Source organism: Brienomyrus brachyistius, chromosome 17, assembly GCF_023856365.1.
Source record: "Brienomyrus brachyistius isolate T26 chromosome 17, BBRACH_0.4, whole genome shotgun sequence".
Classification (NCBI taxonomy): domain Eukaryota; kingdom Metazoa; phylum Chordata; class Actinopteri; order Osteoglossiformes; family Mormyridae; genus Brienomyrus; species Brienomyrus brachyistius.
In genome coordinates this window covers 3,645,849-3,672,373 of record NC_064549.1, presented here as the reverse complement: position 1 = coordinate 3,672,373, position 26,525 = coordinate 3,645,849, and the positions used below count along the sequence as shown (strand labels likewise).

The 26,525-nt window shown below is 49.1% G+C and overlaps 1 protein-coding gene across 3 annotated transcripts; it reads left to right on the top strand.

The window, feature by feature from the left end:
• The first annotated feature begins 709 nt into the window (after positions 1–709).
• Positions 710–26,383, top strand: LOC125712261 (ubiquitin carboxyl-terminal hydrolase 2-like). 3 transcript variants are annotated; one of them, XM_048982138.1, is made up of 13 exons: positions 710–877; positions 7,320–8,074; positions 19,515–19,565; positions 20,301–20,424; positions 20,979–21,090; positions 21,202–21,312; positions 21,408–21,472; positions 22,259–22,362; positions 22,457–22,537; positions 22,709–22,787; positions 22,878–22,985; positions 23,069–23,189; positions 25,300–26,383. In XM_048982138.1, the coding sequence occupies exons 2-13, from the start codon at positions 7,364–7,366 to the stop codon at positions 25,382–25,384; spliced, it is 1,752 nt and encodes a 583-aa protein (XP_048838095.1). In that variant the 5' UTR covers positions 710–877; positions 7,320–7,363; the 3' UTR covers positions 25,385–26,383. The 3 variants fall into 3 exon arrangements, with proteins under 3 accessions (XP_048838095.1, XP_048838094.1, XP_048838096.1); XM_048982137.1 differs by lacking the exon at positions 710–877 and adding an exon at positions 884–2,973; XM_048982139.1 differs by lacking the exons at positions 710–877; positions 7,320–8,074 and adding an exon at positions 14,086–14,593.
• Positions 26,384–26,525: the final 142 nt, after the last annotated feature.

Genomic DNA, 26,525 nt, shown 5'->3' with positions numbered 1-26,525 from the left:
CACTAGTTGTCCTATGCAACCAATTTTTGTTAACTGGATGGAAATGAACAAAGAAGAAAATGGTTATGTAATAATAAAGATGCGATATTACTTACGAGGCATATAATTCTTACCTCAGTTCAATGTACCGGGCGGTTAGACACGAACAGGTGGATATAACATTGCACATAGTACAACGTACTGAAACAGTTCAGCAAAATATAGTACAAGTTCGTTGTTTGGAAGAAAATATTTGAACTTGGAATCTCAGAAATGTTAATAAAAAATAACATCACACCGCGACCAGGATAAGCAGTTAGATGATGTATGGACGAAAAAATAATACCACGTTTGAAACAGTATGTAGTGTACACAGAGTAGGTCCAATTACGCATACTAGATGTAGATAAATAGTAAATAAATATTAAGAATGACACATCTCTGTTAGTCATAACTGTTACAATTTGAATAATAGATGAATTATTCAAAACCAGCTTTGCGCAAATGTGGCCAATACCAATGCGCGGGAACTGAAGCCGCAAGAGGAGGAGCAGTAACACATCCGATCGCTGAAGAACATCGTTTGAAATGTGCGTCGTCGAGCTTTCTGTTTACTTCCATCACCAAGGCGATAGTACGGAGGGGGCGGTTCTCGGGGGGGGGGCGTCTAGGCTCGCAGTTAGCCAATCAATGACAAGTATTGCCAGACTGACGTCAGAGTTAAAGAGAAAGATCCGTTATTCGGTTACAAACTACGGTGCGATACAGAGACGCGGTTAGGAAGAAATAAGTAATCATTTTTAGAGCAGTCTTCGAGCACCAGCCTGGAAGGAGCCCTGAGAGAGCAGGGGGCAAAGAAGCTTATTTAGAGGCGCCAGTGACATGAGCTCGGACTGCGGTGAGTGCGCTCCGGCTGAAGATGATCCTTCACTTTTCTCTGCGCTCCATTCAAAGATAAATCGTGCGCGCGGCTCGGACGATTCAACTTCGACTTTTATGCGGAAATGGACAGATTAAACGCCCACGAATATGAGTGGGCAAGGGGGTTAAAGCGATTAAACCGTTTACCTTCCACTGAGCTACTGTAAACGAAGAGCATACAAGTGTATGACGTGTTGTGCGGTATATCATGTGCATGGGTAGCCTAATATCGTTATAATAATTATGTTAAATAATAATTCTGGAAATTATGTTAAAATGCATTTATCTCCCTATCTATTAAGAAAACGTGCTTACTGTTAATATGACGTTTATTTCACCTAATGAACCGCGGACTCTCCTGATTCCTGGTACAAGTGCAGGAATTTCTCCCTGCAGCGTGTCGGCAGCTTTGGCTTCCTACTCAAAGTCAAGTCGGATGCGCCGCGACGTCCAACTCATGTTTCACTTTTTGAATATTTGTAATTTCAAGTTTCAGCTAAAACTCTTTAAATCTGGCCGGGAGGGGGTCGCACGAGCTAAAAGAGTGATGGCTGCAAACCACTGAAAGTATCACACACAGGCGGCATGTAAGATGCTGTCACGGTGTAGTTAATAGATTATAATAAGTAAACATTACGGGCTTTTAAACTCTTTGTAGTCAAGATTGATGCACCTCTCATTATATTTGTCGTAAAGACTCGGAATGTGAGGGCCCCCCTGTTATTGGTTTATGATATCCTTATTAGAAGAGGTGATTTTTCTGTCAAAGCCAGGTGTGGTCTCTCCAGATCGCGATATCTGCATTCATTCAAAGCTACCGTTTACAGTTCAGACATGCATGCTAGCAGACACGCTAACATGGTTTTGAAACTTGTGTCCAATTTCCATTACAATTATTCCATAAAAACACAAGGTTTCTGCCCTGTGGGCTGACAAAGTGGTGCAGTGGTTAGCACTGAGGCCTCACACCTCTGGGAAGGGGGTTTTAAGTTTCCACCAGCGTTCCATGTATGTGGAGTTTGCATGTTCTCCCTGTGTCGTCATGGGGTTTCCTGAGGGTACTCCAGTTTCCCCCCATAGTCCAAAAGCATGCTGAGGTTAATTGGAGCTACTGAATTTCCTGTAGGTGTGCATGTGTGAGCAAATAGTGTGTGAGTGTGCCCTGCAATGGGCTGCCCCCCATCCTGAATTGGTCCATGTTTCGTGCTCCATCCCTCTGGATTGGCCCTGGACCCCCTGTGACCCTGAACAGGACAAGTGGATGGATGGGACTATCCTGCAATAATCATAATTCAAGCATCTATGTGGCTTTAGCTAAACCAAAACTCAAAAGGACAAATTGGTTTCAAAACCAGCTGCACACATAAGACAGACCTGCAGCTGTTCAGCAGGAGCTCCCCACCATCTTCAAACACCAGAGAATGATGATGTGTACAACAAACAAGAAAATACATGTGCTTCATGTGAAATTCAATAACAAGCGGAAGGGCCCTTTACACAAATATGAATCATGAAAAAAACTGAGTAAAACTTGATTCTAGTGAAATGTCAAAGAGTATCATTGTTGTCTCCTAAGTCAGTTTATTAAACCGAACTGGTTAATGGCCAGTTATTGAAAATGTGTTCTGGATAAAGTGATACAACGAGAAAATCTGAAAGTAACATAATGCAAACATAGACTGCACCCCCTGGACGTGTGACCATGTCGATTCCGGTGTCCCGTAAGTATCGTGGGTATGTGTCCTGCAAGTAGTCATGACCGAACAGAGAACAGGTTTTGCGGTTTTCGGCGTATATAAATAAGGAACTGGTGGTGGGGGGGGTTGATGAGCCCTTTAGAAAGGCGCTAATGGCAGCCCTGGCACTGGAATTCCAGCAGGCAGCGGGTGACCTGTGGAGGTCACAGGCAGCTGCTATATTTATCCACTGAAACCCGATCGCTGGAACCCACCCCTGGCTCTGCTCGGTCCGGGGCCGCAGCTTGAACGGCAGTATCCCCATCCTCTTGAGGCTTAGATGGGGAGTCTCTCTGCTGCCCTCACGCCACGTTTGCATCGGCTGCCAGTCGTACAGGTGGGTTGCCTTCGGCTCAGGGCAGGTGACACCTTGACATGGCTTTGGTCCTTTCGCTGTAGGTTGTCCTGGCGGAGTCCATTTTGAGGATCTGGGCTGTAATCTACGTCTTTGGCTTCAGCTCTTGGCACAGAAATGTAGTGCTCGTGTTGTGTGGAAGTGACGAGTCCGTTGACCGGGCACTTACGACTGCTAGATGTGGCCTCTTTCGTGGATTGCAGCCACCTGTTCAAGCTGTGGGATTTCTCTGTTGAAAGTCTGAGAACCTTTTGCATTTATTTACAAAGGCTAGGTGGAGTTTTTCTCTTATTGCTGTTCGTGATGTACCATGCGATTAGGCCTGTTTGGTCTTTCTGAATTAATTACGGAGTTGGGGAACTATTTTCAGCTGGTATCATTTGGTTCACTTGTATTTTTATGTATTGGTCTGTTGCCTCTGAACTTCACTTTTTTAACTTTACAGATGTAATTTTTAAACCTGTATAGAGGACGTTTCCTGTGCATAGCCTGTGTGTTGTATTAATGTTCATCTGGAATCCAAGAAGAATAGTATAGACCAGTAGGTGCAGACTAAGTTTAAGTCATAGACCTCTATCTGAATGAAGTGTGGGTTAGGGTTAGGGTTAGGGTTAGGGTTAGGTGGGGCAAAGAGGTCATGTGTTGCATTTAAACTTTTCCAGTTGTTTGTTGGTTAATATATATAATTAATTTAATCTGTCATTAATGCTATTGGTCAGATGTTTTAGTATCTTAGGTGTCATATAAAAGGGGCTTGATAGAGTGTGAAGAAGAGATTGAGTAATCAGCATGACCCCAGGCCAAGTCACATGTTTCTGCATTTGTTATTTCAGGGTTATGCAACAAGTTATGCATTTTGAGGGCCGATGTGCTGTTCCACTTGCTTTCCAGTATGCACTGTACTCTGCTGCTAAGCCTTCTGTGGTCCCCAGTTGAATGTCCAGCCTCTGGGGCTGTGGTGACCTCCTGAAGTTACAGGTGTGGTCAGAAGCACGTCCCGCCGAAGGTGCGTTTTGCTTTGCTGCCAGGCTGATGTCATGCTTCCTGTCCAAGGCACACAGGAACTCGCCTCTCATTGGACATAGAAGAGGGAGGAAGTGCGAGGCTGTTCTGTCAGTGTGCCTCTCACAGACATGGCCATCTTTATCGCTTCACATTCCAAGATAAATTTAGCTTCCCTAAGACCTAAAGCCAGTGCAGCTATGGAGGACATTATGATTCTGCTGGAAAACCACACAATATGCAGCAGAAATCCGAAGCACTTAAGTAGGCACATAGCTGCACTGCAACATGCACTGCAACATGCTGGTGACCACTGGCTAATGACCTCAAGGCAACGGGTGGGAACTGTTTGGTGAAGCTTTCACAAAGGGCACTGTGGTTTGGAGTGAACTTCACACTGCTTTAGTTTATATACACTTCCACGCCTCTAGATTTCGAACCAGGCAGAGATATTTGAATATCCAAACACAATGTGCTGATTGACCTCAGTAATAATGCCACTAGAATTAAAATTAGAATTTAGTGATCAGTGGTCATTGTTAACACACCACAGCACACAGTGCACAACAATGAAATGTGTTCTCTGCATTTAACCCATATGTGACTTTTGTGACATAGCAGGGGGCAGCTAATTCAGCCCCCAGGGAGCAGTGCTTGGGGGCAGTACCATGCTCAGAGTACCACTAATTGTAATGGTCACATTTGTTGCTATTCAGGGCATGGGATTGGGTCTCCAAGCCCGACCCACTATCCCGTCTCACCATGGATTTGGGCCCCCATTGGACTCAGCCCCCTGGGTTGGGTTTCCGCTGAGCTGTGGGCCTCTCTTCTCTTTTGGAAACATGGGACATCTGCTTACGTGGGCAGATTCATCTCAGAACACACACACACACAGCCAGACACGTCTTCATCCTGCTGACCCTACAGCCAGCCTTGAGTGCCATGGATAGAAGTGACCCACAGATTCTGCCGCCCCACGGGGGTCTGCAGCCAGCGTGCAGTGTGTCCCTCTTGGAGATGTATGAGGTTACATGCCAGAGAGGCTGAGGTGCCTGTTCTGCTGCGTGTTTTAAAATGGAGCGTGTTAGCAGAAACCGAGCACGGGTGTTTACAAGCACCATAACATGTGTTGGGGGGGGGAGCTGGGGGCAGCTTCACTACACAGCAGTGAATGACACTTCCCTCTCCACAGCCAACACAGAGCTGGGTTTCCGCTCTGCCAGCGTCCGCGTTTGACAGGCCAGCAGAGCCCGTGGGCTAGTAGTCATGGAAACCTCTGAGAAGAGAACCTTCTCGGAATCTTTACACACATCGAAAGATGAGTTGAGGGTCCGGTGTGTGTGTGTGTCTGTCTGTCTGACTGTGTGTGTGTCTGTCTGTCTGACTGTGTGTCTGTCTGTCTGTGCGTGTCTGTCTGTGTGCGTGTGCATGCGTTTCCTTCAAAGCCTGAGACTGTTTTCTTGGAGACTCCACGTCCAGGAACCATAGCCGTGATGACGGGGGACAAGCCTGAGCTTGCCTGGGTGTGGGCCGGACTGGGAGGGAGGACGGCAAACACCAGTCCTGGGGGTGCTGGACTGAACCGGCTGCACCTGCCAAACCTGACGCTGCTTAGTGCCATTGACTCTGAAATTTGTGTGTAGTTACAGTCCCATTCTGGTGCTGGGGTGGGGGATGCTGAGGCGGTGGCCTCCCTGTCCCAGGATCCAGCCCGGGTGGGTGCTGAGCGGCCTCCCTGTCCCAGGGTCCGGCCCGGGTGGGTGCTGAGCGGCCTCCCTGTCCCAGGGTCCGGCCCGGGTGGGTGCTGAGCAGCTTCCCTGTCCCAGGGTCCGACCTGGGCGGGTGCTGAGCAGCTTCCCTGTCCCAGGGTCCGGCCCGGGCGGGTGCTGAGCGGCCTCCCTGTCCCAGGGTCCGGCCCGGGTGGGTGCTGAGCGGCCTCCCTGTCCCAGGGTCCGGCCCGGGTGGGTGCTGAGCGGCCTGCCTGTCCCAGGGTCCGGCTTGAGTGGGTGCTGAGCGGCCTCCCTGTCCCAGGATCCAGCCCGGGTGGGTGCTGAGCGGCCTCCCTGTCCCAGGATCCAGCCCGGGTGGGTGCTGAGCGGCCTCCCTGTCCCAGGGTCCGGCTTGAGTGGGTACCCAGCGGCCTGCCTGTCCTAGGATCTGGCCCAGGTGTCTGTTGAGTGACCTGCCTGACCCCGGGTTCGGATCGGTGCCGAGCGGCCTGCCTGTCCCAGGGCCCGGCCCCGATTGGTGCTGAGCGGCCTCCATGTCTCAGGGCCCGGCCCGGATTGGTGCCGAGCGGCCTCCGTATCTCAGGGCCCGGCCCGGATTGGTGCCGAGCGGCCTCCGTATCTCAGGGCCCGGCCCGGATCGGTGCCGAGCGGCCTCCCTGTCTCAGGGCCCGGCCCGGATCGGTGCCGAGCGGCCTCCCTGTCTCAGGGCCCGGCCCGGATCGGTGCCGAGCGGCCTCCGTATCTCAGGGCCCGGCCCGGATCGGTGCCGAGCGGCCTCCGTATCTCAGGGCCCGGCCCGGATTGGTGCCAAGCGGCCTCCCTGTCCCAGGTCCTGGATGGGTGCTGAGCAACCTTCCTGTCCCAGGGCCTGGTCTGGCTTTGGAAGGCCTCCAGGTCACACTGGCCACAGATCTGCCAGCTGAATTATTGATGCCTTCGCTCCCTTTAAAGAGGGAGGGGGAGAGAGAGGGAGAGACGGATTAAAGAAATAAGAGCCCTCTCTCGGAAACCAACACGCATCAACAACACCAGATACGTTTATTTATTCAGATGGCACGTACCAGCAGCAGCTGGGCTTTCCACTGGAACACACCGTACTCTACGCACATGTGGCACGTTCGACCTCATTTAGGCTCCTCCCCCTTCACAGGCATGCAACTTGGTGACCATTGCACTAGGTACACAAAGGAAGCATTTCCTGGGAGCCTCTGATGTTCATTTTTAATGATTATACCTTTTGTCGGACAGCAGATGGCGTAGCAGCTGAGGAACTAGACTTCTTGTTTCTTGTGGTGCGATAAGGCAGCACCAGGGTCGTACAGTCTAACCCAATGCAGTTTCCCATGTCACAGAGTCTTGAGAGTCCTTCACTGTGGCTGTCTGTGCACCATTAAGTATTTATAGGGTTTGATAGATCAGCTTTTTGTGGAGTTTTGGTTGTTTAGTCGTGCGTTTCTGCCTGGTGGTTTGTACAGGCTCTGCTTTCACTACTCAAAGGTCAAAAAGGTGACAGTTACCTTCTTATGAGTCTAATGGGCATTGCCTGCATTCGAACGTGATCCACGGTTCACCTGGCCGTCTCTGTTTCTCTCGCAGTAAATGCGGTCTGCCTGTGCATCCCCTGCGGCTGAGATCCCAGCATGTCTCGCGCATCGTCCACGGCCAAGCGCTACGCTGGCTCCTCCTACACCAGCCACTACGGCTCCTATGGCTCCTCCCTGGGCTCCGGCCTGGGCTCCTATGGCGAGCGGGACCGGCTGGCCTATAAGAGCAGCTCCTCCAGCTACACCCCCTCCAGCTACACCCCCTCCAGCTACCTGAGCGGCAGCGCCAGCCGCTCCCGCACCTACGGCACTTCCGTGGAGCCCGACCGTGGGCGAACCACCCCCCGGACTGACCTACTGGGGGGCCGGCGCAGCGAAAGCATGAGTCGAGCTCCGGTGAGGTCGTACGGCTCGGGGCTGAGTGGGGGTGGGGTCTACTCCTCCTTCAGCTATTCCCCATCCGTGCCCAGCTACCTGTCCTCCGCACCTGCCACCTCCAGCATCTCTCTGTCCCGCCGCCGCTCCGTGAGCCAGAGCGACCTGACGCACCAGCTGACGTCGCTGGCACTGAGCGACCCCACCTCCTGCTCCTCTTCTTCCTCATCCCCGTCCTCCTCCTCATCTAGTGGACTGAAGTCATCGTACCACAGCCGCGGGAGCGAGCCGGTCGAGCCCTACAGCAGCTCTCGCTTTGGATCCGCCCTCCCACGCGGCTCCACGCAGGACACAGTAACCAACAGCAACCGCTTCACCCCGTCCTGGGATAGAGGTTTCAGCCGCTCCATCTCCCCAACGCGGGACACTCTGGTAAGATGCTGCCTTATTCAGTAGCTGCTCTACACGTGTGGTATAGACAGTGGGAAACAACTTCCTGACTGTGGCATGATTTTGCCCATAGATCCAAATCTGTTGTCACAAAGCATTTAGATTTTTCTGGGTAACACCATGTCATGAAGTTCACAGCTATGTCATCAAACCAGCTATGATGGGTTGGCAAGAGACTTTTCACAGGTTTACCAGTAGAGGGCAGCAAAACTCTTGTTGACGTGTGATTTTTTATTTTTTTTATTTTTTTAAGAGAGCAGACGTTTCTTTTTACGCTGAAAGGTTATTCATGCAGTCTGTGACGTGGAGTGTGTTGTGGAGCCACTGCCGTCTGTGTAAAGGACATGAGATTCAGAGCGTCTAGCCAGGCTGTTTCACTGAAGTTTCACTTAACGTATTTATTAAGTGTTAGCTGATTACCGAAGGACAGGAGGGCACCGCCATTTGGTTTAGCTGTTTAGCTTATCCTACGTGCACTGAGTTAATCTATTGCGAACAGCAGTGATGCCCTTAATACCATCAGCCAAATATTCCAGCACAAGTAGGGTTTTACTCTGCTTTCTGGTATTGCTGTGTCTTCCTACCTCATAACAAAAGGATTCCTAAGATATTTGGTCAGGACACGTGGGTCAGATGAGAGAGGCCTCCCTGAGATAAGTCGTAGATCTCAGGGTCATCTTAGCTCTACAGCTTTTACTGGGAGCAGCGTGATTCTCTAAAATCTGTATGGCTGTATGGCTTCATGGCATCGCCCCTCGTGTCCTCGCTGTCACAGGCTAGCACCCCCAGCACGTGTGTCCGGCTCTGAAGCATTTCGCGTGCTGATGAGGTGCCGAGTCACAGGGCAAAAGGCACGGGGCGGACACATCACAAAACAGTCACCAGGCATGGCATCCGTGTCGCGCAGGACGTGACTGACTGGAATCCAGAGAAGCAGAAAGCAGGAATGGATCAGTGTACAGCTGTTGTTGATTCACTTTGGTTCTGCTTCTCCCAAGGGGTTGTGGCTTTTGTGCACTGTGAGAGTTTACAAAGTAGCTTTTTCATGCGTGAAAACAAAATATTGATATTACATTAATTTTAAAATAAATTCAATATTTATGTTATTTGAATGTGGGTTTTACACATTAAAACTACACAATTCTTTCCTCTTTCTGGAATCTGTCAGATGGGAAAATGGCCAGTGTGGTTAAAAAAAACTTTTTGTTCAGTCACACACACAAAACTATTTTAGGTTAGAGAGACGTACAGCAGAATTTCCAAGACTGCAGAGGCCTTGGGGGCTGGGTCAGATTTGATAGACTTTATTTGCGTCCCATTCAGGGTCACTAGTGGTGTCTGTTAATGGGAAACAATTCAGTTTTGAAGCTAAATTGTAGGAGATGAGTGCTCTATTAATATTGCTGGAGTGACTGCTGTAGAGACAGTGGCTCTTAATTTGATATACAGTGACTGTGGGGAGGAATAAGCAGAGGACCTTGGTGAGGCTGCCTCACCCCAAAGCGGTGGCAGAATGCGTGTTGTCGCCATACTGACCCTCGCCTCCCCCCCAACGTCCCATCTGCAGAGCTGCCCCAGTCCCCCGCTGCTGTCCCTCCCCCTGTCAATGTAGAGGCTTGTCCTTGTCACCGCAACGACAGCCAGCCTCCTCCGCATTGCAGAGCCTGAGGCTCAGCGTGATGCATATATAGTCATTTATATAATATATCGTAGAGATTTGTAACAGATAAGTGTTCAGTAATCAGAGGACCCTTACTGTTGGGATGGTTATTCATACAGCAATGCAGATGGGCATGATGCTGTCATCTCTGGGTGCCTGTGAACTGCTGAAATAGTGTTTGTGTTTCATTTTACACTCTCCTACTACTTACAGCCCAAGTCCAGTCTATATATCAGGACCATGCATGAGTTTAACCTTCTCAGGGTTTTGAGGGGATCAGAAGGCGACTCCAGCAAAACAAGGGCCCAGGCCTCAGGGCTGATTCAGAGGAAGTTAATGATCTGGTGTGATCACGTGTGATCTGGTGTGATCACGTGTGATCTGGTGTGATCGGGGTACCCGCTGAGAGGTTGTTGCTTCTCAACACTGAGGTCACTGTGCGGCTTCCCTTATCCTGTTAGCTGTCATCTGTACTGCTGAGATGAGTCTGTATAAAACCCAACAGCAGACCAGCTTCAGTCTGGTTGGTGAGTCACCCAAATTCCACACTTCTCTGTAATATACTATTTATGTAGACAAGACCAAGGGACTGGGTTTGCTTGTAAAAGTGAAACGTACTGAAATTATGTATGTTTAAGTTGAAAGACTAAAATTCAAATAAGTTAATGAACATTATTTCTACATGGTGTGTGAGTGTGCCCTGTGATGGGCTGGCCCCCCATCCTGGGTTGTTCCCTGCCTCGTGCCCATTGCTTCCGGAATAGGCTCCAGACCCCCCGCGACCCAGTAGGATAAGCGGTTTGGAAAATGGATGGATGGATGGAACATTATTTCTCAAACTCTTGCTTGGTAAGAGCGCTAAACTAAAAGATAGAATCTATCAGGGTGGAACTGAATGAAGAACAGCAGTCAATGCCTTTAAAGTGACAGATCTGAATTCAAATATTCTTCTTTGGCAACGTGAAGTTACCGTATCTTCAGTGATAAGCTAGAATTTAGACAGTACCTGCTGGTTAAACTGTCAGTTTGCCTCATGGAATCACTGAACTATAGACTATAGCAGAGTCCTGAACTGTGAGTTACCCTGAGTACAGCGGACCTGAGCTCCTTGGGGACGGGAGTCTCTTTAAAGACCCTCTGTGTTGGTGGTGTGTCTGTAATATTTCTCTCAGTCATCTTTTGGTGTGTATACATGTTATACCCTTAGGATTAGATTGGAATCCGAGAACAAAAGGTCAAAGTCTGCATTGGTAGAGGTTTCCTAGAAGCCAGTTAGTCAGCAGGGGTCTAATTATCCAGTTTTCAGAGGATTCTGAGTACATAATGGATGGGGAATCGGAAGTGGAATTTAGCACATCATAGAGGGGGTGACACAACACACACTGCAGGCAGTTACCAACAGGGCAATTCCCCTGCATCCCGTAATGCTTCCAGCGCTGGCCAGGACACATCTTGCTGGTGGGTGATTGAGGAGCGTGCACTCCTCCTTCACGCTGTGCGATTTATAGGACCTGCTTGGGAGCACGCTGTTGGATTCCCGTGTACCGTGATGGCGGGCAGTGCTTCGACACGTCACACTGAAACAGGCTGTCGGATTCCCGTGTACCGTGATGGCGGGCAGTGCTTCGACACGTCACACTGAAACAGAGTATAGGATTCCCGTGTACCGTGATGGCAGGCAGTGCTTCTACACGTCACACTGAAACAGGCTGTCGGATTCCCGTGTACCGTGATGGCAGGCAGTGCTTCGACACGTCACACTGAAACAGAGTGTAGTATTCCCGTGTACCGTGATGGCAAGCAGTGCTTCGACACGTCACACTGAAACAGAGTGTAGTATTCCCGTGTACCGTGATGGCAAGCAGTGCTTCGACATGTCACACTGAAACAGAGTGTAGGATTCCCGTGTACCGTGATGGCAGGCAGTGCTTCGACACGTCACACTGAAACAGAGTGTAGTATTCCCGTGTACCGTGATGGCAAGCAGTGCTTCGACACGTCACACTGAAACAGAGTGTAGTATTCCCGTGTACCGTGATGGCGGGCAGTGGTTCGACACGTCACACTGAAACAGAGTGTAGTATTCCCGTGTACCGTGATGGCAGGCAGTGCTTCTACACGTCACACTGAAACAGAGTGTAGTATTCCCGTGTACCGTGATGGCGGGCAGTGCTTCGACACGTCACACTGAAACAGAGTGTAGTATTCCCGTGTACCGTGATGGCAAGCAGTGCTTCGACACGTCACACTGAAACAGAGTGTAGTATTCCCGTGTACCGTGATGGCAGGCAGTGCTTCTACACGTCACACTGAGACAGGCTGTCGGATTCCCGTGTACCGTGATGGCGGGCAGTGCTTCTGCTGGGCAGGGTTTGTTATGTTTATTACTATTAATATACAAGTTACATCATTAGAAGTGGAGCTCGTAAATAACATCCTGTTCACAAGCCAAGCTACGATCCGCTGGAAAAGGGGAGTGTCTTCATGGCTTTTTATTTTACCTGGTAGCTGCTGTCTCTGTGTTTATGTGACAGGGAGGGAGGCAGAGCTGCCGTCTGTTTATTTGAAGAGGGTGCTGCATGGACACCACTTAGAAAGGTCGTCATGGAGCCACGTTGGTTACCTGTGGGCCGCTTTACAGATAATCTTCTGTGCGGGCCTTGCTAATTGGAACCCGTGCAATCGAATTCCTCCCAGACCAATTAGCGTGTTGTTGCTGGGCATGCATCCCGTGCTGGGGGTGTAGTGACCTTCCTGCTGCTTGAGGTGAAGGTGATGTATGTTCATTTTTTCCCATCCTTTCTGATTAGAGTGTTTCAGATGGTTCTAGGTTGTGAGACACAATTCAATTAAAAAAACTTTATTTGTCCCTGAGGGGCCATTAAAGGACACAATGACGTAAAATGCATACTGTATTTACAGTATTTAGATGATGCTGCGCAAAATTGCAGTCAAACAGGTAGATGAGAACTGAATGAATAAAAGGGAGGGATTATTAATGGGCATGTGGGGGTCAAGTGCAGAATGAATGACAGATTCCAGTGCAGGGTGGCGGGGGGGGGAGAGAAGTATGTGAACTGAGGAGTTGAACGGCCCTGGGAGCAAAGGTCGCTCTGTCCTGTGTCCTGTAGCCGGGACAGTGGAGCCGTCGTCCTGAGGGCAGCCACTCAGACTGGTGGCTGGTGGAGTGATACCAGCAGGTGATAGACACTCTCAATGAAGGAGTAGTAAAAGGTTCTGAGTATGACCTTGTTGACATCTCCTTAGAATGTCCTAGGCGTTGGGGGCAAACTTTGGGGTGCAGTCGAAGATATTTGTGCTCCTCCAGCACCTCCCGTGGATTATGCTGACAGATCTTTTCGCCAGCCCCCTCTGTTTACTGGAGAAGGTCACCACCATGTCCTTGGTCTTCCCCACCTTTCTTAACATTTGTCGGGTTTTTGGGGAAGCGACCGCATGGAATCCATGTGGCTCCCTGAACAATTGTCGCTTTTGTAATGATGCAGATCGAAGCAGTGACTGAGCATATGGCAGGAAAAGATGGTGGTTATGTAAGGACCAGCTTACCTCTCTGCTGCCATCCACTGTGAAACACACACACAGACTATATAACTGTGCCTTTTCCTCGTGAATCACTGCTCCACAAAAAAAGCATGGGAGGGTCCCTGCGGATAAAATGCTCATCATTTTCGTAGCCGCTCCATTGGATTGGATGTGAGGTTCATGTGACCAAAGTCCAAATATGGATGGACTGTAAATCTGTAATTTATTTTTAATTTTCATTTATCACGATCCCATTATTATGTCGAGGTGCGAAGCGTAGCGCGCGAATCGGCCGAGCCAAGGTGTGAATGAAGGAATACAGCTACGGTCAAAGAAAATCAGACCATACCGCTCTATCTGTGGGAAATGCAACATATTTAATGTTTATCGCTGTAGCCTGTGGGATTCAGTGTAAATAATCCATGAATTTGAAGACAGGCATATTCAGCCATCCGAAATAAATATGTATAATTTCTTAATGCAGTTAAACTAACCTGTTATCTATAGTAAACGCGACATTACTTCACCGCAGCGTCGGCAACATTTGCAGACTGTCGCCTACGTATACCTGCAGACAGTTAATGGGGCTTTGAATGAGACTTTCTAGATCCCCACCAGCAGAGACGACGAAGGTGAAAGGGACTGAAACGGTGACCTCCGTCTGTTTGACGTCTGAAAAGCACGAACGAAGTCTGACGTCCGTATGAAGGGGGGGAGCGACGGGGGGCGTGTACGAAGTTCGGTAAAAAGACGAGCGAGCAGCGCCTTTCGGGTTATTTCAACTAAAACCTGGGATGACTCACCGTCGTTTGTTTATAACATTTATTTAGATACATTTATTTATTGCATTTATAAATTATTTATTCGTTGTATTGGTAATACCTGAAGAACTGAAGGTGCATCGTTTTATGCAAAGTGTGTGGAGTCGCGCAGCTTGCAGTGTCACGCAGCGCTTCAGGTGCAGCCGCATTAAGTCCTTCTCGAAAGCGTCGCTGGTTATATAATTAAAGAGCGATACACTAAAGAAGTGCAGGATCGGACAGAGACGGTGCTTCGGAGAAATAGGCGAGATCTGCGGACGCCTTCATATAAGCGAAGAGCTGTGCTTGTCTGGGTAGATAAAGCGCGTTTTGGCCGTCATGCCCAGCTTGCGGCAGTCATACAGGGTGACCGTTACCGAGGACCCCCCGGTCACCGCTTTCCCCTTCCTCAGGCAGGACCTCCGACGGAAAACCTCCACCATGTCCGGCTCGGTGCTGGTCTCTACCTTTGTGGGGTTTCTTATTAATCAGGCAAAGGTAAGGATGCTCGGGGATCCGCAGACAGGTGGAATCCTTTAAGCGGTTCATGGATATGTTTATATATAATTAATAAAACCATATCCACGTGAATTCCTTTCTTTTGAAACGCCGTATAATGTTTTTGATGATGGATAGGCGACGGGAAAATTAACCCTTCTCTATACGTGACCAACGTTAATGTCCGACCATTACATGTAATACTTGTATAAGTTGTATCGCGTGATTTTGGATTGCTATATATTTTTTCTCCTTTAACAGCGCATCTGAGTATTTATAATGTGTTTCTCCAAATTATTTAAATTAATCAGCAACAGATGCTTGTGTTTCGTGGTAACTTTAACTGCTGAGCCCTGCTGAGGTCGGACGCTAAATAAAGGCGCCGCGCGAGGCAGGTGGCGCTCCTCGCGCTGCTGCTGTCACACCGTGGCTTTGCTTTTTCTGCGTGATGATATGTCGTCCAGTGGGTTTTAATCTCGTGTCCAGTTTTCAAGATGCATTCCGTTTCTCACCTGATCAGGCACGTCACCATTCCAGCTTTGCATAAGGCAGTCTCTGATCACCTCGCTGCATCATGCGTGCTCTCCGAAGAAGGCTGTTATTAAGGGTCTCTCTGTCATCAGAAACGCAGTACCGACCTGACACACACATAACCAACAAATGATTTTGTCCTATGAAATAAACCTTAAAAAGAACTAGAATTGCCTGTGTTCCTCATAGTCATAGATATCTACTTGAATAATCACAGCACACTCCATGAGTTACAGTGTAGTCCCTGGGAGGGTGGATATGCTCATTACCGAGGCTGACCCCCCAGTGAGCGAAGCATGTTGACAAAACGGCATGCTAGGCGAACTGGCACAGGACTCCCCGGGTCTGCTGATCACCTCTCTCCCATCACTCGGCTCTCCTCCTCCTGTGTCTCCACAGCTCAATTTTAATACATCTTACTCCATTCTTCGGTAGGATAAGGATTATTTTTAGTTTTGTTTACAGATTATTTTGCATAACAGGGATTTATTTGTTTGTTATATTTGCAATATGTTTCTTGAGCACTGTGCCCCCTGCTGGCCATTCATATGTACTGCAGACACCTTTAATTTTATTCTCTCTGTCCCACAGCCTGTATGCGTTTCACAGAGTGACAGGTCCTGTGCCTTTCTTAGGATTCCTAGAGAGGAACATAAATGCAGGAATATGTGGCTCCTTCCCAGATATACTTACACTAGATACTAAGTCACAGCAATAGATTTTCCAGCCACAGAAGAACAAGTGTCTTTTTTACAGGCTTCCAGCACACTAACTCATGTGGGCCAGACGCCTGTTCAGTCATTCCTATTCAGACACTTGCTCCTCAGGTCACCAGATCTGACTATGCTGTCACCTCTTGGACAGATTGTAGTTGAAGGCCACCGATGTCCAATCTTGTTCAGTGTAAATCTGCTGAAGAGGTCGGTCAGTTTCTTCGTGTTTGTTATATGAGCTCAGCAAAGGAGCAGTACATGGTACGGACACACCTGTGTACATTTACACTAATGCAGCCAAATATGCATGGGCAGCAAAAGGCTGACGGGAGGAAAAGTGAAGCTTAAGCTCGTTGGGGTGTTCTGAGGTGACGTGCATTAAAACTGGTCATTCTACCTCAGTGCCCACAGTGGGACTGCCGGCAGAGGGCCTTTCAGGTCAACAACCGCTGTGCCCCAGACCGGCCAAAATCAAGCTACAGGGATGAGGGTCCCTGGCCGGCAGGGGGGTCGTCACACTTGGGATGAGGGTCCCTGGCCGACGGGGGGGTCGTCACACTCGGGATGAGGGTCCCTGGCCAACAGCACCCCAGAATGCAAGCAGCTTTGCACTGATAGCCCTTGCATATAAAGCCTTGCACTGATAGCCCTCGCATATAAAGCTTTGCACTGATAACACTCGCATTTAAAGCTTTGCACTGATAACACTCGCATATAAAGCTTTGCACTGATAGCCCTTGCATATAAAGCTTTACACTGATAGCCCTCGCATATAAAACTTTGCACTGATAGCCCTCACATATAAAACTTTGCACTGATGACACTCGCATATAAAGCTTTGCACTGATAGCCCTCGCATATAAAACTTTGCACTGATGACACTCGCATATAAAACTTTCTCTTATGCGATCATCCCAATAGCTGAACATGACTCTGTGCATCTCCGTAAGACAGCAGCTGGACGTCTTTGATGCCAATGCAGGGTTATCATTGTCAGTCTTTCCTTTCACTAGGTTGGAAACATATATGGTGAAATTAAGTGTGTGTTGGCCTGCGGAAAGTTTGCCACCTACCAGAATGTCCCCCCCGTCCTCTGGGCTGCGACATACCTAAGGTAAATAAAAAATAGAGCACAGTTTACCTTTGGACTCCCTTTGAGGCAGTGTGAATCTCTGCATACTTAAACCAGCACTTTGTGGAGGTGCCGGCCTGCTGAATCCTCAGCCATCAGAAAAAAACACTAAAAGGATCTGTGTAGCACCAGGCTTGGCTTGAGGGGGGAACCAGGAGGGACCAAGCCCCCCCGATCATAAGCCTGGCCCCTCCCAAGGCTGAGAAAATGCCAACCAATGATAAATCTTTTGTTTATTGTGAACAGGGAAGAAGCCAACCAATTATTTTTTGCAGACTTTATCAGGTCTTACACACAAACATTTGTCTTGCCCCCCCCCCCCCCTTACATCTTAGAGTGGCTATAGGACCCAGTACACACACCCGCCTCTTAGGTATGAGTGTCCGCTGGAGGTGGAGCCAAGGGGCCCCCATCTGGCCACTGCGTGCAGTGTCTCTAGCATCGCCAGGAGTCTGCAGATGTTTTGCCTTTGTTTACTCTGTAATCTGCACCTAGTTACTAAGTCATTTTTTCAGTGGGGGACAGATGGTGAGGAGCAATGATCAAACGGGCAGCGCTGGTGTGTATGTTCTGCAACCAGCATAAACGTGTTTGCTGCTCGGTGGCTGGGATGTGAGGACCTGCTGGTTAATGTACTGGGGGGGGGGTTCTTGAGTGAGGCCACCTGCTGGCCCCTGCATCCTACACCCTGGTCATTACAGGTGCCACAGAATGCAATGATTAATTTATTCAAACTGTTCTGTCATGTCTTCTTAGAAACTACGTGAACTTGTTCAGAAGTGGTTTTACAAGCCCATTTACATCCCTATAATTTGGCCCTGGATTGACACAGGGTAATTTCCCTTATTTTGTTGGGCTCATTAATATGTTCATGAGCTCTGCTCTGATTGGCTGATTTACAGTCAGGCGCTGCAGTGGCTCACGTAGAACCAACTTGCTGCATATAACTGTAACAACTGTAATGGTCCCACTTCAGCCTTGACACAACGTCAGCATAATCATAACTTATTTTCAGCACTGTAACAAGAGCATAAATTATTTTTCATGTTACACAGCACAATTTTACAATGCTAGCTTTGTCATGCAAGTGTTATCAAGAACTCCAAACCGCAAGCTGAGCAGCTTGTAAATGTGTTTGCAATGAATCTGGACTTCTGCTTTCATTTTTTTACTGCAGTACCAATTAGATATTAGTTTAGCTAACCAAAGGTAGGGTTAGGGAAGTACAGAAGTATCTTGTGCCCCAGTGATACTGACATTTTCCCAGAAGCATCGTTAGCAACGTAATTAGCAACCTGCATAGTCAGGTTCATGCAGCTGAATGGTTCCAACTATGTTAGTTGCTTACAAGAGCTTTTGGGAAAGGTACCCCTGACTTACCCGTTAAAGATGAACATCAGCCAAGCCTGTTGGTGTTTTGGTTCCTTGGGAAGGGTATGAAAAGTGGCACCATCTACACCACAGCATCGAGGGGCACACGTATGCACACAACCTGCCATTTTCACTGTCGTCCTCTGCTCCATCCTTCACAGTACCTGCAAGTCCAGCTGCTCATGCTCATTGAGCTAGAAAGCGAGCTGGCATGCGTTACGTTTGGGGGGCGTGGTTAAGACTGCTGCGTAATTACGTCAGTCTTGGAATTTGGAAATGGTCTTTTTCACGCCCTTTTAAATATTCCGGAATTATGTTTGAAAACTGGAACAACAGTGTTTAACACTGACACTATGTCAGTTCCATGTATCAAACTCTCCTTTTCCAACTGTGCGGTAAAGTCAGATGTTCATTCTACGACACTCACTGCCCACCCTACTGTAATTGTTGTATAATGCGGCTGACGTGCGCCATCCCTCATAGTATATCGTTATATTTGGGAAGCCTAGTTAGTGGGGACGTTGGCAATGCCGAAAAGTCATGGTGCGGTAATATCACAGTAAGTCCATGGTGTCATATTTCTAACGATATTAAAATACGAAGAAATATGATGATTTGAAAAAATAAATGACTGTTTATGTGCAGCTGCCAAACAAAAGCGGTGCAGCAGTCAGTGGAGGCAGTTCTTTGATCAAATAAAAATGATATATCACTGCAGCCACTGGATCTTGGTGAACAAAACAAGTCGCGTTCAGTGGAACATCACTGAACCCTTTGCTGCTGGACAGATAATAGAGCAGCTGTACTAGCAAAATAACCATGTAAAGCCTGGTGGACTCTGTCGTCGTCCCATGACGGTATTCAGGCTTTCGTATCACGATATAGCGAAATTTGATTTACCGTTATGTCCATTCTAGTTAATACTTTTTTGGTAAATACCTGATCTTATTTAGATTCTTTTAACATGCTTAAGAGGACATTACTTATTTAAAATGAATTTTTGTGTTTCACTAAGAGGATATCTTTATTGACATGGAGTTTAAGAGTTTTTAAGAGGTTTAAGAGCATTATTAAATGCATTATGAGTACCTGTGAATTTCATGTGATTACAAATCGAAAAGTCCCCATTCTGTTAATATTTCTTATTAGAAACGGTCTGCACTGTCTTCCACAGAACTCCAAAAGTGCTCAGGGCCTGGTGGGGCTGAAGAACCTGGGGAACACCGTGAGTATCGGCTCGCCGTTCCACGCGGAGCCAGCCTCCGGTTGGCCGGTGACCGTGAGACGCAGTGCTGCCTGCTACCGCGGGGGGGGGTGTTTAATGTAGAGCCTCAGCGGGGGGGTCTCCCGTGTCCCTATGTGTTATGTGCCACTGCCTCTTTCGTGTTTAGCGTTAGACTCAGAAAACGCGCAGGAGGGTCTCACCCCTGCAACTACGAGGTCCGAAAATAGACGTAGATGGAGGCGTCGCTTTCCGGGCTCCACCTGTCCCACCCCCCCGCCCCGCTGGAGCAGCCTGTCATCACAGCATCACCAGCCCCGGATTTGAATCGCACATCCGCTGCCAATCTGAATTAGCCGTGTTCAACTATTCAAATAATAAAGGACTTTAGACATCTGCCAAGCTGCACCCTGACCAGTCATAGACAGTTTAGGGCTCATCTCATGTATCTGCATACATTTTCCTAAAGTGGCTGATAGTTACACACAATCTGCATTGACTCTGGCAAAGCCCCTCACAGCAACTGGACATACACATCTGGCATGCTTTTAGTTAGGTTTTAGTTTTACTTAGTTTTAATTGCTTTTGTATTTGACCGCTTTCGCATGTATGACTGACTGCAGTGACGGCGTCCCGTTAGCGGAGTGTGCGGCTAACGTAGTCGAGCCGGAAGTGCAGCACGACAGGCCGCGTGTCAGCGGGACTTCCCTGGTTCACCGGCTCCCATTTTCTCCCTAGTGCTTCATGAACTCCATCCTGCAGTGCCTCAGTAACACGCAGAGCCTGTGCGATTACTGCCGGAACAACAGCTACCGGCGGGAGCTCAACAGCAACAGCCGGGGCAATGGCACACTGATGGAGGGTGAGGGTCGCGCGTGCCCACCGCCCCTGGCCAGTACACGCAGACACAGGCGGCCTGCTGGTGCCGTACCTCCCACACGCAGCCACATACACTGATGGAGGGTAAGGGTCACGCGTGCCCACCGCCCCTGGCCAGTACACGCAGACACAGGCGGCCTGCTGGTGCCGTACCTCCCACACGCAGCCACACACACTGATGGAGGGTGAGGGTCACGCGTGCCCACCGCCCCTGGCCAGTACACGCAGACACAGGCGGCCTGCTGGTGCCGTACCTCCCACACGCAGCCACATACACTGATGGAGGGTGAGGGTCGCGCGTGCCCACCGCCCCTGGCCAGTACACGCAGACACAGGCGGCCTGCTGGTGCCGTACCTCCCACACGCAGCCACATACACTGATGGAGGGTGAGGGTCGCGCGTGCCCACCGCCCCTGGCCAGTACACGCAGACACAGGCGGCCTGCTGGTGCCGTACCTCCCACACGCAGCCACATACACTGTTACATCACACACCAGCAGCTCTCCCATGCCACCCTCACTCCTACTCTCCCCGCAGAGTTTGCCAGGCTCATCCAGCGGCTGTGGACGTCGTCGGGCGGCGACGCTGTCAGCCCCTCCGAGTTCAAAACGCAGATCCAGAAATACGCCCCCAGATTTGTAGGCTACAAGTGAGTGCCGACCCTCCACTGCCATCCTGCCGAGATGCGTACTTCCACCTGCCGGGTTAATTTTCTAAGCATGATGTCTGTACACAGTTCTGAGGCTCTTTCCTGTTGCAGTCAGCAGGACGCGCAGGAGTTCTTGCGCTTCCTGTTGGATGGTCTGCACAACGAGGTGAACCGTGTCACAGCCCGCCCCCGGGGGCACGTCGAGGACCTGGACCACCTGCCGTGAGTTAGAATCCTCTCGCTCCCCCCCACCCCCAGCAGCGCATGCAGGCTGCTTCAGCTTCAGGGAGTCACATGTGTGCATGTGCCCCCCGCAGGGACGATGAGAAAGGGAAACGCATGTGGAACCGCTACCTGGAAAGAGAGGACAGTAAGATAGTGGGTGAGAAACTGGCTCTGTGTGTCTGTCTGTGTGTGTGTCTGTCTATGTGTGTGTTTGTGTGTGTGTGTGTCTGTGTGTGTGTGTCTGTGTGTGTGTCTGTGTGTGTGTCTGTGTCTGTGTGTGTGTCTGTCTGTGTGTCTGTCTGTGTGTGTGTCTGTCTGTGTGTGTGTTTGTGTGTGTCTGTGTGTGTATGTCTGTGTGTGTGTCTGTGTGTGTGTGTGTGTGTCTGTGTCTGTGTGTGTGTCTGTGTGTCTGTCTGTGTGTGTGTCTGTGTCTGTGTGTGTGTCTGTGTGTGTGTGTGTCTGTGTGTGTGTGTGTGTGTGTGTGTGTCTGTGTCTGTGTGTGTGTCTGTCTGTGTGTGTGTCTGTGTGTGTGTGTCTGTGTGTGTGTCTGTGTCTGTGTCTGTCTGTGTGTCTGTCTGTGTGTCTGTGTGTGTGTGTGTGTCTGTGTGTGTGTCTGTCTGTGTGTCTGTGTGTGTGTGTGTGTGTGTCTGTGTGTGTGTCTGTGTGTCTGTCTGTGTGTGTGTGTCTGTGTGTCTGTCTGTGTGTGTGTCTGTCTGTGTGTCTGTCTGTGTGTGTGTCTGTCTGTGTGTCTGTCTGTGTGTCTGTGTGTGTGTGTGTCTGTGTGTGTGTCTGTGTCTGTGTGTGTGTCTGTGTGTGTGTGTGTGTGTCTGTCTGTGTGTCTGTCTGTGTGTGTGTGTGTCTGTGTGTGTGTGTGTCTGTCTGTGTATCTGTCTGTGTGTCTGTCTGTGTGTGCGCGTGTCTAACCATCCTGTGTCTCTGTAAGATCTCTTCGTGGGCCAGCTGAAGAGCTCACTGACCTGCTGCCAATGTGGTTACTGCTCCACTGTGTTCGACCCGTTCTGGGATCTGTCTCTGCCCATCGCCAAGGTGGGTGTCCCCGACGCCCGGGGGCTAAAGACGTCACGTTGTGTGCGTGGGCCGCCTGACCCCACTGACCTGTGTCCCGCCTATCCCGCTGCAGAAGGGCCATGGTGAGGTCAGTCTGATGGAATGCATGAGGCTCTTCACCAAGGAGGACGTGCTGGACGGAGACGAGAAACCAGTGGGTCCTGTGGCTCCGCCCACCCCTTAGGGATTGGGCCATCCTTGGCCATGGAGGCCGTTAGGTTGTCGCCTGACACTTTCTGTGTCCTGCCCCGTTCCCTCCCCCATTCCCTTCCCCTCTGCCCACCCCCATGCCTTTCCCCCATTCCCTTCCCCTTGCTCTCAACAGACGTGCTACAGGTGTAAGGCCAGGCGGAAATGCACGAAGAAATTCACCATCCAGCGGTTTCCCAAGATCCTGGTGCTGCGTATCCTGCTCTGCCTGTATGCACACACTCGAACCCATCGCTGGCCGCATGCATGTGGGCTTATCACCCTTAACTGACACCCTTTCCCAGATCTAAAACGGTTCTCTGAAGCTCGTATCAGAACCAGCAAGCTGTCCACGTTTGTCAGCTTCCCCCTGAAGGAGCTGGACCTTAGGGAGTTTGCGTCAGAGAACAGCAGTAAGTTGCAGTGTTTTTCTCACCCGTGTGAAGGAGGGGCAAGTGCTGATGTGTAAATCTGAGTGTCCCCCCCCCCCCTTTAGCCAATGCAGTTTACAACCTGTATGCAGTGTCCAATCACTCTGGCACCACCATGGGAGGACACTACACAGCCTATTGCCGCAACCCTCCCTCTGGGGAGTGGTACACCTTCAATGACTCCAGGTAGGTCACCGCCTGGAGGGAGTGTTTGCTGCTCTGTCCAGGGTCTCCGGGCAGGGCTACCCGGACAGGGCTACCCAGACAGGGGTCTCCGGGCAGGGCTACCCGGGCAGGGGTCTCCGGACAGGGCTACCTGAGCAGAGCTACCCGGACAGGGCTACCTGGGTCATCCTACAGGACCCATGTGTCAAACTCAAGACCCGCCAAATGGTTTTGAAAATGCTGTTTAAAATGGCTCAGGAATAGTAGTGTAATGCAAGGGCATGACTTTGGTTTGAACATTGGGAGGGGGTTGAGGTCTCCACCCATATCGGGGGAGATATGATTGGGTTCACGGTTTGGGTACAGTTGTGCTACAGCAGGGAATACAATAGAAACAATTGTGTCAGATGTGGACATGCTGAATAGGTGCCACCCCACCTCAGGACCTTTTTTGAAACCAAGAACTTCTGTTGCTCCACTACAGGAACTCGCCAGGACTATAGTTCCTCAGAGGTGTTTTTTTAGTGCCTACTCTGATGGAGGTACTTTTCGGTCATCCAGGAAATTGCAATAAACTTGCTGATTGGTTGACTACAAGCACTGGCGCTAACTTGGAAGTTCTGCAGAAGTGCAGGAAAAACAGATAGTAGTAGTGGAGAAAATGGAATTATTATAATAATTCCATTATGAAATGGAATTATTTCTCTATCTCGGTTACATTCAATGCATTAATGAACATTTTTCGGCTTGTGTTTCCATATTTCTACATTGGAAATTTGATTGATGACTGATATTTCTTTCTTTAATATCGCTGGTGCCGTCAGTGAAACTTGTCAGAGCTCATTAGCTAAATAATGTTACGCTGTTTTAATTCTGTGGAAAAGGGAGGATTAATCTGCTGGCCATATTTAATAAGAATCACAAACCTGTTGCGGGTCATATAAGTAAAATATAAATAAATGGTTGATTGTGATAAACCCCCCCTTGTTCATCCTCCATTGTTTTCGGGGTGTCAGTGTGGTTTCGTGTGAAAGTATGTATGAGGTTAAACCTACAAGTGTTGCTTACCTGCTCACAACAGACCAGAACAAATATGTGTGATTTTCGGATTTTAGAACTGGTCCACTAATGGTTTTCTAAGTTAGCTGAACTACTAATCCACTAACAGTTACCTTCGCGGATCAGCGGAACCCTGTCCATCACTGATCATTGTTTAGTTTTATTTTAAAAGAGAATTTTCAGGAATAATGTTTACTACAAAGTTCACATTTGTAAATGTTATTTGTAAATAGTTTAGATTTCAACAAAATAACTGTGAAGTTTGGGTAGTACTGTTTTAATTAAATAAATAAGCTTTGGACAAATTCATAGGTGGTTTTTAATATGGCCCTTCCAATGACTGAGTTTTACACCCCTGCTTTAGAGGGATAGTCAAGTCTAGATTGTCCATCCATGTCATGCAGGTTAACGGTGGCTGATAAGGCTCCTTTCTCCCAGAATCCTCTCTGTCCCCCCCATTCCAAATTTAATATCGTTCTCAGTCCCGTTCGTTAAACTGGCACCCTGGGATCCTGCGTTGGGATTCAGTTTTCATTTCCCTTCTCTAGATTTATGCTTTTACATTTAAATATACTTAGCAGGCATTAAACCCCACATACAAGCTGGGCAGAAAAGACACCACAAGCAAACAGCTGTCAAGGTGTCAGCTTAGGTATAGACCACAGCATCCGGACTAGACTGCTGCTAAACAAGTGGGAAATACGAGAACTTCTGGTGTTGCCAAGATAGGCAAGGGACAGGAGATGAAGGCAGGACAGAGCAGCGGTCCGAGTGGCGAGTTCAGCCGTTCCCTGGAAAGATGGGTGTTCTGGTGATTCCTCGGTTGAGAGGGACTGTGCCGGCCATGTGGGAGTAGCTCGGTCCTCCGTCGAGACACATGATAAACCTCTGGAGTCTGGCTTATTTTCACATGGAGGAGGGATCAACATACGGCTTCTGCTGGTGCCCATTGTGCAGTGCCTCTGCTGGTGCCCATTGTGCAGTGCCTCTGCTTCCCAGCTGCGGCTACCATGTGCTCCCTGTGTAAGTCACAGTGTGGGGGGCCAGCTTCACTGCTCTTATCTCCCCCTAGAGTGACGCCAATGTCCTCCAGCCAAGTGCGCAGCAGTGATGCCTACGTGCTGTTTTACGAGCTGGCCACCTCCTCGCGGATGTGAGATCCCCACCCCCGGATGAGCTGGAGGAGAATGGGCGGGAGCCAGGCCCATTGGGACTGCTGACACGGATAAGGGGGCGGAGCCCAGCATCTGATGTCAGCGAGAGAGAGGTTGCCTCCGCCCAAATGCCCGTCACGTCCAAGAGGGACATTCTGCAGGGATCCTGAGCTGCCCCCCACTTACTCAGTCACATGCACACAGCCTGTGTGCAGTGGGGGTGGGGGTCTGTCTGCGTGTGAGGCAGGGACGGTACCACCGGAAGGTCTCTGGCGTCAGCCGTCTATGCACTGCACCTGCGGCCTCAGCTCTTTCTGTTCAGGATCGTCAGTCTCAAAAGAAGACTCCTCACACTTCATTTTCCCTTTGCATTTTTCTTGTTGGTTTTTTTATTTATAATCTCCCTGCACCTGAAAGATGGTCAGGTTTGTGGTGCCCCCTGCTGGGAATAGTAGACAATTTAAGTTGCCTCTGAGCTTCAGGTTTTGGGTTTTGAAGAGCAGGCAGCTCACTGTCGCCCCATTCGTCACACTCCATCTCATCACCTTCCCATCACTCCCACAAGGTGGCGCTGTGCTGTCCAAAGTCTGCATTCTATTCAGAAGACTGTCCTGTAACGGTTTTATCTGTGTGGCTGCTATTGATTACTGTTTTTAAAATGCTGTGAAAATGAATGACAATCTAAGGTACACTAACGTAATCCTGACAGTATGAATTTAACATGCCATTGAACAACATGGAAAAGAATGTTTTGGAAACAGCATAAATGTATATTTTTATATTGTGATGCAATATAGAGAATGTAGGACACTGTGGTGCTGAAATGACTCATTACTGTGTTCAGTTAAATTAACAGGAGTGAGAGACTTATTTATGCTGACTGGTGATAAAGTGATCAGTCACTTTTTAACCATGGCTGTTAAAAAATTAAATATATATATTATATATAAATTATGTATTTATATATTATATATATATAAATCAAATAAACTTTTAAAACAATCTTTGCTCTGTTGCATTGAAGCCTTAATGTAGGTTTGGATGTGATATAGGGTTAGGGTTAGGCCTGTGGCAGACATGTCGATTCTACTGCTGAAACTGGACGACCTGGCAGGTGAGAGCTTTGAAAGTTAAACCTGATGGA

Bases quoted from the DNA above. Each gene is read 5' to 3' on its own strand.
- LOC125712261 (XM_048982138.1), top strand. From the start codon at position 7,364: ATGTCTCGCGCATCGTCCACGGCCAAGCGCTACGCTGGCTCCTCCTAC. The intron at 19,566-20,300 runs GTGAGTATCGGC...TTTTCTCCCTAG, and splicing joins TGAAGAACCTGGGGAACACC to TGCTTCATGAACTCCATCCT. The intron at 22,788-22,877 runs GTATCCTGCTCT...ACCCTTTCCCAG, and splicing joins TCCCAAGATCCTGGTGCTGC to ATCTAAAACGGTTCTCTGAA.